The following is a 15,032-nucleotide window of genomic DNA, read 5'->3' as shown; positions in this document are numbered from 1 at the left end:
TTAGGAATTTGCAAAACGTACAATAATTTACGAATTAGCAGCAGTGGTGTCAGCATGTCACAGATATTGATAGAGAGGAGCATCTTATAGCTGTAGTGTGGTGAGCCATGAGATCCTTTTGGCAGGCATCCATCCATTCCTAAACAGTTCTCAGACCACTTACAAAGCTACATTAATGTGTTCATTGAAAGCGGTTGGACTGATTTTAAAAAGCTTAGTGAATGTGCTTACAGAGTCAGACTAAGGTCAATGAAAAGGGTCCTGAGAAGCAACAGATATGACATTTGGCACAATTTCCAAACGATGATCCAATTCTGGACAGAGTAGATCTGTTTGTGTTCTTGCCGACTCTATTGCTGTCCTTGTCAAGCCAAACACTAGGTTGAGCCCAGGCTAGGTTGAGAGGTACAGACTGACTGGCACCCAGGCTAGGTTGAGAGGTACAGACTGACTGGCACCCAGGCTAGGTTGAGAGGTACAGACTGACTGGCACCCAGGCTAGGTTGAGAGGTACAGACTGACTGGCACCCAGGCTAGGTTGAGAGTTGACACTTAGGCCTATAGGACTTTCACTCATTATGTCCTATCCTTTAATTTCCACACAGCATCCAGCTATTCACAATCACAATCGTGTGACATGCTGCCCATAATGGTGTCATGACTCCACACACACACACACACACACACACACACACACACACACACACACACACACACACAGAGAGAGAGAGAGAGAGAGAGAGAGAGAGAGAGAGAGAGAGAGAGAGAGAGAGAGAGAGAGAGAGAAATGTCACTGTGTATGTTCTCCTCCAAACATCCCAGCTCTAAAAACGTCTATTCATTGACCTATTATGAGACCATAAGTGGGGAAAATACAAAAAAAGGGCAGGAAATAGAAAAGGAAATGAATACATCTCACATCAGTTATAGTTACAGATGCGTCACCACCCATCAAACAGGAAACGGGCTGTCACGTGGCAGACACTAGGACCCTGTACTAACTCTCTAGTTCTGAGCGCGTCGGCAGTGGTGGAGTATCCTTTTTCACATCGCTTACGTCGCAGTTCTCATACGTGCGGGAGTGAACGTGGTAGAATAGGTGATAGAGGACCAGGATAGCATACAGACCGTTCTGAGCTCAGCGATCAGAACATCCCTAAGGTAGGTACCACTGATGATTACTGTCATTATAGGCTATAAAGGAAATAATTATTGGTAGAGAGGCAGAGGGGAGAGGGGAGAGGGGAGAGGGCAGAGGGGAGAGGGGAGAGGGGCAACAGGATGACGATGACAGGATGATTTGGTTATTATCTGTTATAATGAAGATGGTGATGATGGGGATGGGAAAACCTCCTCAGCTGCCATAATGGGATATAGTTATTCTGTATGGAATTGGGTACCAACCATGCTGTTGCTGACTGTCTGTAAGGTCGGTTGAGTAACTGAGGCTATGTAATGATGGAGACAATCAAAAATATGTTATTATGACAGAGCGCAGAGAAGGGATGGAAAGTATGAGAGATTACGAAATTATGCTTTTTAGTAAAGGACGTTTTAAGAGTGTCTTTTCATATTCTTTTCAAAGTAGGTATCAGGGCCATGTCATGTTATTATTGACAAATAAATAGTATATTATAAAAGCCGTTATTACCCCTTAAAATAAGTGACCTTAGGTAATTCATTCAGCTGGGTGTGCGCTATAGTCGTGGCACAGCATCCTAGGGGCCGGTTGGGAGGTGTAACAACAGGTCCGTCTCCGAACAGCGCGTCGCCATCAACATCATATAACAGCCGATGTCTCTCACAACCGCGGAGACGCTCAAATATAGACCTATAGCTTCGTTAAGTCTGTTTCTAGTTACACGTAGGCTTAATATATTTTACTTTTTTTGTGAAGACTACAACAGTGCAGCTAACAACAGGATAAACATGTAGGCTACGTGCCCAAACGAACGCTCAGATGGAACTTTGCGCATCATCGCAGCGTGGGGGGTGACTGTTGTGACGTAGCCTAGATGACATAGCTCCGGGAAATCTCTATAGGCCTATCTCTAGCACAGATCTAGAGTTCCCTGTCCCCCAAAAAGCACTGTGGGATGAAACAAATATATGAAGTAGGCTACCTATATCATGCTATGTCCTTGTTACGTGTCTGTGAGTTTAGAGATGCCAAACCATTTTGAGCGCATCATATTTCACTGTGAATGCAGGCACCTGTCAAGTGCTATTACTTTCGCTTCAATCATCATTTCGTTGGCTATCTCGCTATTTTAAGAGTATTTTGTGAAACATTGTATTTGGTTCTTCTGCCTAGTGCCCACATCAGCATCTGCGCACTAACAGTTTATACAGAGTTGCTCAGCTGATGTAACAACACCTTGCGAAGCTGAAACCATGTATTCTCACTCCACATCGCTCTCTCTCTGGAACCAGAGGGGTGTGTGTGCGTATGCGTGTGTGTGCGCGCGCACACACGTGTATGTGTGTGTGAGAGAGAGAGAGAGAGAGAGAGAGAGAGAGAGAGAGGATATGATCCCCATAACACGCTGTTATGATTCATAGGTTGGTCGTTTATTTTCAGCACACTGGTCACGTTCGGGACGCACCAACACAGGCTGACTTGCTGTACCGCGTTGCTAGGTGACACTGGATTGCTCTACTTTACGGTCAGCGAATCCATCTCCATCCTGTCCGGTGAATGACCCACAGGCCACAGCCACCGTTTTTTTGCACACGATCACCACGTCATAAAGCAGACTCTAATAAGAACTTAAACGTCAAACAGTGAAATCGGAGGGGTCACTCATTGACGGCGGCGGGCTGCGTTCACCTCAGAGTTTTCTGTTAAAGGAGAGTGTTAACATATAGACTAATATGTTATTAAATTGTGTTCTTACACTGGTACAGTCATGCCCTATGAGAGATGTACAACTGCGCATGTGCGAAAATAAAGAAAGGGAATTCCCGCGTTCTGGTTGAAACACCAACGATGAACATGTGTGTTTATTCCTCCCTTAAGTAAGCCGGTATTCCTGTCCTGAAGATGACAGCACCAACAGAGAGTTCTGTGAAGTGTGATGATAATAATGATGAGAAGGATGATGTGGTTCAGCAGGTTTTTAGGATTTGTTTTATGATATAGCCATTTCTGACTTTGTGGCTGTGGTAACTAGTGACAACCGCTAGTGATGCGCGCAACGTCTCTCTATCCTACCACAGCACATGCGGAGCGCAGCCTTCCTCGTGTCTTACACAGCTCATAGGTTTTTGGAGTTTCAAATTTTAAAAAATGTGAGTTAATACTGCTGTTTTTATAAAACCATATTTGCTGTAGGTTAGTCATTCAAAGGAAGTTATGCCCTCAAAACATAGGCCATGGTAGCAGATATATTTATGTGATAGGCCTATATGTCGGGTCTTAAAGGGAAATGTCGTTGTTTGGGTTCTCAGTATCAGTCTTTCTTCGAGATGTAAACAGAACTGTGTCAAGTTCAATCAGTCCCTTTAAAGCTGCGCAGCGGGAAATGAATCGAACTTGGAGTTTGGGCTTTAAACTTGTCCATGTGAAGACATTCCAAGGATACACGAGAGAGGAGAGGGACCCCAGATATGCAAATCGTTCTTTGTCCATAGTGGTTTGGCTCAGGGCCGGCCTACCTCCTTGCCCGTCCAAATAAAATATTGAAATATTGATAATTTAGGCCTATTTGACCGAGACACGCGCCGCCAGGAAGACGCATCAGTCTCAGTTAAAGCCTCCGAGCGAGCGAAACAGCACCCCTCTGTATGTGTAGACCATGCATCTGATGATGTGTGGACCAGAATAGTATGGCATGTCATACTATTTCTGTCCAGACAGCATCAGAAACATGGGCTACATATAGAGGGGCGATGTTTCGCTCACTCGGATGCTTTCTCCGGTGATATAGCTTCAGCAGAGAGGAAGAGGCGAAGCGAGAAGGCTCACTCTCACCTAAATCTATCCAGTATAAACCCAATGCGTTGCTATGAGAATAATATGCAAACCTTGTCGCCTGCCTTCCCGCCTTTGGGACAAAGACTTTCATTGTTAGGGCGGAGACATGAGCATCTCGTCATTATAGGCTACAGATCTCTGGTTTCAGCCTCTTGCGAATTGGAAAAGAAAGTTGGCGAGTGCACTGTTAGGATGGTGGGTTGCCCTAAAGTAAATTGATGTTTCAACGAAATTATATAATTACTCCTGTCTAAAAAAAAATCATTCAAAATACATCACCGGGGAGCATGGCTTAGCCACAGAGGATCATTATTTTCTTGATTTTGTTTTGCTGTTTCAAATCACAAATGTGTTTGAAGCCCGCGATTTGGGTAGTGCGCGTGGCAATAGGTCTAGCTGATTGAGTTGCGGCTGTCAGTGAAAAGCGTCTAAAATATGTGTTATGATAATGTGTTTTGAGTCTAATTTAAACTATTGCATCAAGAAGAAGGGGAGGGGGGTGTTGCGAAGATATGGTGCATCTCGCTCCAGAATGCAGGCAGATGTAGGAAAGTGCCCATTTGGCAATGTCCTGATTTCCACATGGGCCTACACCACTCATTTTTTCTTCATCTCACACAAGTCAATGAGGTCTGTTTTTTTAAAACATCCAGCAGCATACCACCCTGCATCCCGCTGCTGGCTTGGCCTCTGAAGCTAAGCAGGGTCGGTCCCTAGATGGGAGACCAGATGCTGCTGGCTTGCCTCTGAAGCTAAGCAGGGTCAGTCCCTAGATGGGAGACCAGATGCTGCTGGCCTGCCTCTGAAGCTAAGCAGGGTCAGTCCCTAGATGGGAGACCAGATGCTGCTGGCTTGCCTCTGAAGCTAAGCAGGGTCAGTCCCTAGATGGGAGACCAGATGCTGCTGGCCTGCCTCTGAAGCTAAGCAGGGTCAGTCCCTAGATGGGAGACCAGATGCTGCTGGCTTGCCTCTGAAGCTAAGCAGGGTCAGTCCCTAGATGGGAGACCAGATGCTGCTGGCTTGCCTCTGAAGCTAAGCAGGGTCAGTCCCTAGATGGGAGACCAGATGCTGCTGGCCTGCCTCTGAAGCTAAGCAGGGTCAGTCCCTAGATGGGAGACCAGATGCTGCTGGAAGTGGTGTTGGAGGGCCAGTTGGAGACACTTTCCTCTGGTCTAAAATACATATATCCCAATGCCCCAGGGCAGTGATTGGGGACATTGCCCTGTGTAGGGTGCTGTCTTTGGGATTTTAAACTGGTGTCCTGACTCTCTGTGGTCACTAAAGATCCCATGGCACTTATTGTAAGAGAAGGGGTGTTAACCCTGGTGTCCTGGATAAATTCAAATCTGACTAGTATTCAAAATAGACTAGTATTTTAATTAATGCAAACACTTGAAAGTCATAGTCAATCAATCAATAATATAATAATACTTTTAGCAAAAATGTTTATTTTTAATTCACAATCTGTAGAAGCAATGAGAATAGAAAGGTTCAGAACTTTTGTAAAACATCACAGTACGGTTGAAATATATATGGCAAATATAAATCCTATATGGATGGTGTTAAGAGATAGATGGGAGGTATTGAATAGAGTTGAAGGATGGGACTAATAACAAATAACAACAAATAATAACAAAGATAGCTAATAATGTAAGCATACTGTGTCCATAATAAGTATATAGGTTGTATGTTGGGAGCTTTTGGGAAAGAGCACAGTTAGAAAGATATGGCATATAGAAGCAAACCGGATGGACATCATGAAAATGATCGGAGAGGTTGAGAGTAGAAGAAGTTCAGGAGCAAAAAACAAACAAACAAACAAACAAACAAAACAAAACAAAACAAAAAATATATATATAATAGAATTATTGTAAAATTAACTCTGTCCATAAGGTGTAGATAGTAAGTATAGACCGGAAGTAGAGGCCTGGGCATTGTTGTTCACTAAATTACTCCAAGTAGGGAAAGGATGGTGGGGTTGAAAAGTAATAAAGGGGAGTATATATATAAAAAACATGGGGGATTGGAAGTGATGCAGACAATTACATTGATGGAAGATACAATCTATCTGCAATATTAAGCTGATCCATCCCCCCCCCCCAAAAAAAAACAAAAAAAACACTTGAATGGTAAATATGATGTTCGTATATACGGGCCCACTGAAAAACCACGCAGGGCAGACAGAGAACTGAGCCATTGTTATAAGTTATTCTTTAAATACTCTGACAGAGATAGTTCCTGCTCCAAGCAGGCCTATCAGAGTAGAGACTGAGCGTGGTTTAGACTTACTCAGCCTATCGTTGGCGCACAGGCTGGTCCCAGCCCCTTGGCGCTTCACTGTTGCCAGGCATTAGTTGTTATCTCCACAACTTGTCTCAAGTCAGCAACCTCAGACATAGTTTGTTCTTCTTCATTGTAGCAGAACACATGTCCTTGAGCGGTTTAACAAAGAGGCAGTGTGTATGTGAGTCACAAGTCTGTCTCAGCCTACCCCCTAACGGTTCCTCACATTAATCACAGCTTGTTATGTTAAACAATCTATATCAGTACAGCACAAACCTATTATGTTTAATCATTAATGTATTCTTTCTAAGCTAGGCATCACATCTAGTTGTAAGAAAATAGATCCCCACACCCTCATACCATCATGGCCACCTAATCATCCCCAGCTTCCAATTGGCTCATTCATCTCCCCTCCTCTCCCCTGTAACTATTCCCCAGTTTGTTGCTGTAAATAAGAATGTGTTCTCAGTCAACTTACCTGGTTAAATAAAATAAAAAACACCCATTGCAATTGATAGTTCCTCAGTATTTGAAAAATCTTTCCAACATCACCAAGCGCGGGAACCTCTGATGGCCCAGAATAGGCTAGTTGATGTAATGTTGCAAGTTCGACAGCTTCGGGACGCGACCAAGTGATGGTTTGATACAGTGTGTTGCACTTCACTAGCAACAGCTTCGGGACGCGACCAAGTGATGGTTTGATACAGTGTTGCACTTCACTAGCAACAGCTTCGGGACGCGACCAAGTGATGGTTTGATACAGTGTTGCACTTCACTAGCAACAGCTTCGGGACGCGACCAAGTGATGGTTTGATACAGTGTGTTGCACTTCACTAGCAACAGCTTCGGGACGCGACCAAGTGATGGTTTGATACAGTGTGTTGCACTTCACTAGCAACAGCTTCGGGACGCGACCAAGTGATGGTTTGATACAGTGTGTTGCACTTCACTAGCAACAGCTTCGGGACGCGACCAAGTGATGGTTTGATACAGTGTTGCACTTCACTAGCAACAGCTTCGGGACGCGACCAAGTGATGGTTTGATACAGTGTTGCACTTCACTAGCAACAGCTTCGGGACGCGACCAAGTGATGGTTTGATACAGTGTGTTGCACTTCACTAGCAACAGCTTCGGGACGCGACCAAGTGATGGTTTGATACAGTGTTGCACTTCACTAGCAACAGCTTCGGGACGCGACCAAGTGATGGTTTGATACAGTGTGTTGCACTTCACTAGCAACAGCTTCGGGACGCGACCAAGTGATGGTTTGATACAGTGTGTTGCACTTCACTAGCAACAGCTTCGGGACGCGACCAAGTGATGGTTTGATACAGTGTTGCACTTCACTAGCAACAGCTTCGGGACGCGACCAAGTGATGGTTTGATACAGTGTTGCACTTCACTAGCAACAGCTTCGGGACGCGACCAAGTGATGGTTTGATACAGTGTTGCACTTCACTAGCAACAGCTTCGGGACGCGACCAAGTGATGGTTTGATACAGTGTTGCACTTCACTAGCAACAGCTTCGGGACGCGACCAAGTGATGGTTTGATACAGTGTTGCACTTCACTAGCAACAGCTTCGGGACGCGACCAAGTGATGGTTTGATACAGTGTTGCACTTCACTAGCAACAGCTTCGGGACGCGACCAAGTGATGGTTTGATACAGTGTTGCACTTCACTAGCAATTGCGCAAATCAAGACAGATAGAAAGGGAGGCGGAGTAGAGAGATTCACGTGATTGAAAGAAACTGCATTTTCTACTGTTTTTTATTTGTTGGCTTTAGGCCTAGTTATTTAACTTAGTTGATGATGGAAGTTAAAGGCCTAGTGCTACATCTGAATCCCATGCTCGCGTTTCTTTCGCCGCCAACGGATCACAGTGTATCAGTGTGTCTATATGGCAGAGGCTAGTGCTTTCGCCATAGTTGAATTTTAACTTTTAGATTGTTATCATTTTACTTCAGATTTTTATGATTAACCACGTCACAATGATTTTTGAGAAAGGATTACAAAAAATAAATAATTATAATAAACGGTTCGACAAAAATGCGCATATAAAAATAATCATAACTGGCATGCAGATTGGCAAAAATGTTAGGATAAATTGTAAGCTAACCCAAACCTGAAACTCATGAGCTGCCTATGGTCTTTCCTATTACATCCATAAAAAAAAAAAAAAAGGTGAACGCGCAAGCACGTGAACACACAGGAGGTCCCGTGAAAAAACGTGCCCCCCCCCCCCCCCCCCTATGGAAATCAAAGGCCCTTCCAACTGATTCGTTCTGGCGCCGGATCTGAATTAGGTTATAAGCTCTAATTGGGCTACAACAGGTGTCAATGAGGTTATAGGCCCACTGCTAGACAAGACACACCAGACATACTTCTCATAAAGCTCTTTAGTATATTAGCCCCCCATTTCTTATAGAATTTTTTTTTCAAATGTTTTAAAGGATTTGGCATTGAATATTTGATTTAAAGTCAGCCTCAAGCATATCAGAATAGCCCCATTGTGTTTAGGAAAGTTAAATCCATCATTTCTGACAAACTGCTGCACAGCACAGATAACGTCTGCCTTCCTGTGTGTGTGTGTGTGTGTGTGTGTGTGTGTGTGTGTGTGTGTGTGTGTGTTTGTGTTTGTGTGGCTAGCTCTCTGTATCTACGGTGTCTTGGTCATAAATATCCCTCAGAGAATGCTCGGCCTGGGGGCCTGCCATAGTGCTGATGACGGTGGCACTAAAACCCATTGCTTTCTCCATCGCTGAAGTGAAACTGTAAATCTCCAGAGTCCATTATGGCTCTCCATGGAACCATGGCTAGCCATTACTCCGTGTAATCAGTCGGGGTCTGTAGCTGTGTTTGTAAATCTAATTCATTGTAATGGTGGTGGTGGGTTTGATTATTACAGACTGTGTGTATATGGGGGTAAGCAGAATATATTGATGAAAGCACACGCACAGAAACATGATTGCAATACAGGAGTGTCCTCCAGGTTTGCAAAGTCACCTGCTGGCCGGGATATGGAGAGTTCATAGGAAATAATGGATTGTATTTATATATAACTTTTCTGGCTGGTTTAAATAATTGTTGGTGACCATATTCCAACCTGCTGTTTCACAATGAATACAGACCAAGGTCAAGCCACTTTATGCAATTCCGTTAATCAATATTTAATTTAATCAATATATAATTTATTCAACAACATCTATTCAACACAGTGACAATGAAGACAATGACAAAATGGTTATGAGGCTTAGGATACAGGAAGTTGTGTTACTACCGGTATACAATGTTATGTCTACGCTGTTTTTGCATGTTCTATGCATTCTATTTCTATTGTAGCGACCTTTAACCCAACACCTAGCGACCTCGTCAAGAGGTTTGGATCTCTTGGCGTAACGGCTAAGGCGTTGGGTTGACAGTCGCTGGACCCGGGTTCGAGTCCCAGTTGGGGCTACCCCCGAGTTAGCTACACTATAACCCATCTCTCCTCTCTGATCCAACCCTAACCCTTATCTATGCATTGTATTTCTGTAGTCTCGCTCCCCTTCTCAGATCTAAACTTAAAGGACCATGGGAGGTGTGGTGGTGGACGAGGGGCCTGGGGGGGTGAAGGCACCAGACGGGGGGTGGGGCTGGGCTATACTGTCCGGCTGTTTCATCATCACTGGGTTCTCCTACGCCTTCCCCAAGGCTGTCAGTGTGTTCTTCAAGGAACTGATCAGAGAGTTCGGAGTGGGGTACAGCGACACAGCATGGATCTCATCTATACTGCTGGCTATGCTCTACGGCACAGGTAGGGAATGGACACACACACACACAGAGACAGGTACACAAATACTGTCTCACACACACAGACAGGTACACAAATACTGTCTCACACACACAAATAGGTACACAAATACTGTCACCTAAACACACAGGTACACACACACACACAAACAGGTACACAAATACTGTCTCACACACACACACAGATTCAATGTGTGTGTTTTGTGTTCCTCACTGCAGGTCCTCTGTGCAGTGTGTTGGTGAATCGTTACGGGTGTCGTCCGGTGATGATGGTGGGGGGACTGTTTGCCTCTCTGGGGATGATTCTGTCTTCCTTCTCCACCAGCATCATCCACATCTACCTCACTACTGGAGTCATTACAGGTTGGTCCACGCACGCACGCACGCACGCACGCACGCACGCACGCACACACACACACACACACACACGTCAACCTGTACATCAGCGTCATCAATGTGATGCTGTATTACTTCTCCAAATTCTTGGACAATCCTCTCCTGTCCCCCTGTCCTCCAGGTCTGGGCCTGGCGTTGAACTTCCAGCCATCTCTGATCATGTTGAATCGCTACTTCAGTGAGAAGAGGCCCCTGGCTAACGGCCTGGCTGCTGCTGGGAGCCCTGTGGCCCTCTGCTGTCTCTCCCCTCTGGGACAGGTACTATACTACACCTCTAACGTCTGACCCCTGACCCCTAACCCCTAACCATAACCCTGCTGCTGGGAGCCCTGTGGCCCTCTGCTGCCTCTCCCCTCTGGGACAGGTACTATACTACACCTCTAACGTCTGACCCCTGACCATAACCCTGCTGCTGGGAGCCCTGTGGCCCTCTGCTGCCTCTCCCCTCTGGGACAGGTACTATACTACACCTCTAACGTCTGACCCCTAACCCCTAACCATAACCCTGCTGCTGGGAGCCCTGTGGCCCTCTGCTGTCTCTCCCCTCTACATTACGCCTCTAACCTTTGACCATAACACTGACCTTAACACTAACCCTATCATTTGATACTGGCATGATGACTCACAACTATGCTTGTCCTTAGAATACAGCGTAAACATTCAGATTGGTTTCCTTTATCTGTGATTGCTTGGTGCTTTAGCTCCAAATCAACTGGAGCGCTGATCCTGTCTATCTATGTATGGTCTCTCAGGGTTGTGGTCAATTCCATTTAAATTCGGAAAGTAAACCAAATTCCAATTCCAATTCTGCATTTTCTTTATTGAAAAGCATCGAAGAGAATTGTAATTTCGTAATTTCAGTGTACTTCCTGAATTGACTGGAATTGAAATGGAATTGATCCCCAGAGATCCTGCTGTCTCTTCCAGGTGCTGCAGTACCAGTACGGATGGAGAGGAGGCTTTCTCATCCTGGGGGGGTTACTACTCAACTGCTGCGTCTGCGCGGCCCTCATGAGGCCCCTAGTGGCCCCTCCTAAAACCGCCCAGCTGGAACTGGAAGATGGAGAGAAGGAGGGAAGAGAGGTAGAGAAGACCCAGTCCAAACCCAAACCGCTCCTGGACTTCAGTGTGTTTAGGGACCGGGGTTTCCTGATCTACACCATAGCTGCATCTATTATGGTGAGTCAGGACAGGAACAATACTGTGTTACGTCCAAAATGGCACCCTATTCCTGATCTACACCATAGCTGCATCTATTATGGTGAGTCAGAACAGGAACAATACTGTGTTACGTCCAAAATGGCACCCTATTCCTGATCTACACCATAGCTGCATCTATTATGGTGAGTCAGGACAGGAACAATACTGTGTTACGTCCAAAATGGCACCCTATTCCCTATATAGTGCACTACTTTTGAGCCCAAAGTAAACAGAAATTACAATTCAATAATTGAAAAAAGGGTCTTTACTTTAAACGACTTCTCAATCAACTGAAAAGTAGAAGCTATAGTTCTTCCATTTTTAAATGTTATATTCATGTCACTCAACTGCAATTAAATTGTCTGACTTCAATTCAAATTGGCATTGTTAAAGTTCATCCTGTCCTACCCTAGGTTCTGGGTCTGTTTGTGCCGCCGGTGTTCGTGGTGAGCTATGCCAAGGAGCTGGGGAATGAAGACACTAAGTCGGCCCTCCTCCTGTCCATCCTAGGCTTCATAGATATCTTCGCCCGGCCCACCTGTGGCATCATCGCTGGGCTGAAGTGGGTCAGGCCCAGAGTTGTCTACCTGTTCAGCTTCGCCATGATCTTCAACGGATGCACCGACCTGGTGGGATCTCAGGTAAGGCTGGAGTTATGATATGTAATTACAGTAATGTGTTGGCTTGTTGAGGTTGATTTGGTTGTCGTATGTAAATGTTTGTTTGCTGTATTGACTATTGATACATATCTAAACTATACATGTTTTGTTAACATCCCTGTTTTTACTGTATTTTTATCCTGAGTATCAATACTTTTACTGTATCCTGTAAAATGTTACTGTAAATACTATATCATTGATGTATTAATTTTCATTTCCATGTCACCCCGCAGGCGAAGGACTACCCGTCTCTGGTGGTGTTCTGTGTGTTCTTCGGGATCTCCTACGGGATGGTGGGGGCACTACAGTTTGAGGTTCTCATGGCCATCGTTGGCACGGAGAAGTTCTCCAGCGCTTTAGGACTCGTGCTGCTCATGGAAGCTATCGCTGTGCTGGTGGGACCGCCTGGAGCAGGTTAGTACACACCGGGTTAACAGGTGGAGGTTGGGTTAGGGTTAAGGTTAGGGTTAAGGTTAGGGTAAGGTTAGGGTTGGGGTAAGGTTAGATAAATGTAATGGATAATTTATCCAGTTCTCTCTCCCCTCTGATCTCTCTCACCTCTCCCTTTCTCCACGTCTCTCTCTTTCCCCCTCCCTCTCTCTACCTGTTTCTCCTTCATCTCTCCTCTCCCTCCTCCCTCTCTTCCCTCTCTCCATCCCTCCTCAGGTCGGCTGCTGGACGCCACTAAGAACTACATGTACGTGTTCCTGCTGGCAGGAGTTGAGGTGGTTCTCGCCGCCGTGGTCCTCGCCACGTGTAACTTCCTGTTCATCAGGAAGAAGCCCTCGGAACCCACCGCGGAACTGGAGAATGGAACGGTTGCCACGGAGATGGAGCAGCTCAACAAGCCCGTTGCCGCCGAGGAAGAGGAGGAGGAGGAAGAAGAGAAGGGGGAGAAGGAGGAGAAAGAGAAAGAGAAAGAGGAGGTGAAGGAGATGAAGGAGGAGGACAGTGAGAAAGAGAAGGAGGAAGAGGAGGAGGAAGAGAAGGAGGAGATCAGGCCTGAGATCGTAGAAGTGGAGCGCATCCTTAAAGAACCAGAAGAACAAAATGGCGCGGTGCTCTCCAATTCTGAGACACGTCTGTAGGAGGAAGAGACCCTGGCACAGGACAAACTATAGACTTTACACTTAAACACTGCCAAGGGCACTTTAAATGGCACTAAGAAATAGTCTGCTAAATGACTAAAATGTTAAATGAAATGTACTCTGTGAACTTTGAAGGGGACTAAAAAGTGTACTTTGTGGGGCAAGAAAGTGCTTAGAGAAGCACACTGGGGAAGAAGGAGCTGGTCCTAGCAGTATCCTGCTGTATGTAGTTGAGATGTTGTGTTGTTGTGTTGTCGTGTGTAGCTGTTCTCTGTGGGGCTGTGTGCCATATCAACATCAATAACACACACACACACACACACACATACACACACACACACACAATCGTGAAGTGAAACCGACAAATGTCAAGTGAATAACCGTACTAATAGTCTTGTGCGCTGCCATGTGAATTGTGAAGCTACAAGTGTCTAGTGCTGCAGGGATCAAACAAAAGGTGTGCTGTGGTATAAAGTGTTGTTGTTGTTTGTAATAATATGGAGAAAAAATACAATCCTGCCTACTACTTTGGAGCACAACATTAGAAGTGTTCTGGAACTTTAACCAAACCCAGTGTGGAACATTCCGCTGTTATTCAACATTCTGCTGAGTGGCAGGAAAGAATGGATACCTGGCTATTGTCATACATATCATTTCACTCTGAGTTTTGGTACAGAGATTTAAAGGTATAGTGATGTTGAATTTCACTCTGCAACCTTGTAGAGATTGTAGACTTTATTGGACTAGGACACACAGAGAGAGGCCAATGAGAACACCAGACTAGTATCCCTGGTTACGTCCCAAATGGCACCCAGAGAGAGGTACCATTTGGACATGTTTGTTTGTTTCAATGTCGTAACATAAACTATGACGACAGAAAGAGGTCACACTGTTTCTAGACTTCACAGTTTAATCTGTAGATACAGTGGATGAGTGCCAAATGGCACCCTATTCCCTATATAGTGCACTACTTTTTAACAAGGGCCCATAGTGCTCTGCTCAAAAGTAGTGCGCTAAATAGGGAATATGGTTCCATTTGGGGGACACACATTATTAGGTCTCACAGAACTAGCCGACAGAAACCATTCAGTCCAGAGAAACCAATGACTTCCCATGCAGATCTAAAACAAATAACTTAGTGGTATTCAACTTCTTTCCAATATTTGTATTATCCTTTTTTTTATTTTTATGTATTGATACTTTTATTATGTCAGTATTGTTAAGGAAGTTAAGGAAGGCTAAAACCTCTCTCCATTTCATGATAAGTCATATGTATGTATTTCACCGTTACTGTGTCTGTTCTGTTTTCTAAACGATACCTTGAATTGAGACTCTGTGCTACGTGTTAAATGATAAAGATGCTGTAAGGTAGTGGTGTGGGCATTATTTTACCTTGGGTGCATCCCAAATAGCACCATATTCCCTATATAGTGCACTGTGTCTCTCTCACTATGTCCCCGGTCAAAAGTAAGAGGGAATAGGGTTCCATTTGGAATGCATCCCTTGTTTATCTGTTGGGAGCTACACGATTAAACTAAACACCTCAAAGAGTTGATGAAACTAAACACCTCAAAGAGTTGATGAAACTAAACACCTCAAAGAGTTGGAACTGAAAGTACCACATAAACAACAACAA

General features: G+C 44.9%; 1 protein-coding gene across 1 annotated transcript; it reads left to right on the top strand.

The window, feature by feature from the left end:
- The first annotated feature begins 1,060 nt into the window (after positions 1-1,060).
- LOC311104905 (monocarboxylate transporter 4-like) lies at positions 1,061-14,767 on the top strand. The gene is made up of 8 exons (XM_084146877.1): positions 1,061-1,161; positions 9,799-10,057; positions 10,273-10,416; positions 10,571-10,707; positions 11,377-11,628; positions 12,063-12,290; positions 12,542-12,722; positions 12,975-14,767. The coding sequence occupies exons 2-8, from the start codon at positions 9,835-9,837 to the stop codon at positions 13,394-13,396; spliced, it is 1,587 nt and encodes a 528-aa protein (XP_084003003.1). The 5' UTR covers positions 1,061-1,161; positions 9,799-9,834; the 3' UTR covers positions 13,397-14,767.
- The last annotated feature ends 265 nt before the right edge of the window (positions 14,768-15,032 follow it).

The sequence above is a fragment of the Coregonus lavaretus genome (assembly GCF_964263955.1).
Source record: "Coregonus lavaretus genome assembly, chromosome: 2".
Lineage (NCBI taxonomy): Eukaryota > Metazoa > Chordata > Actinopteri > Salmoniformes > Salmonidae > Coregonus > Coregonus lavaretus.
This window is presented reverse-complemented; position numbering and strand designations above follow the sequence as displayed.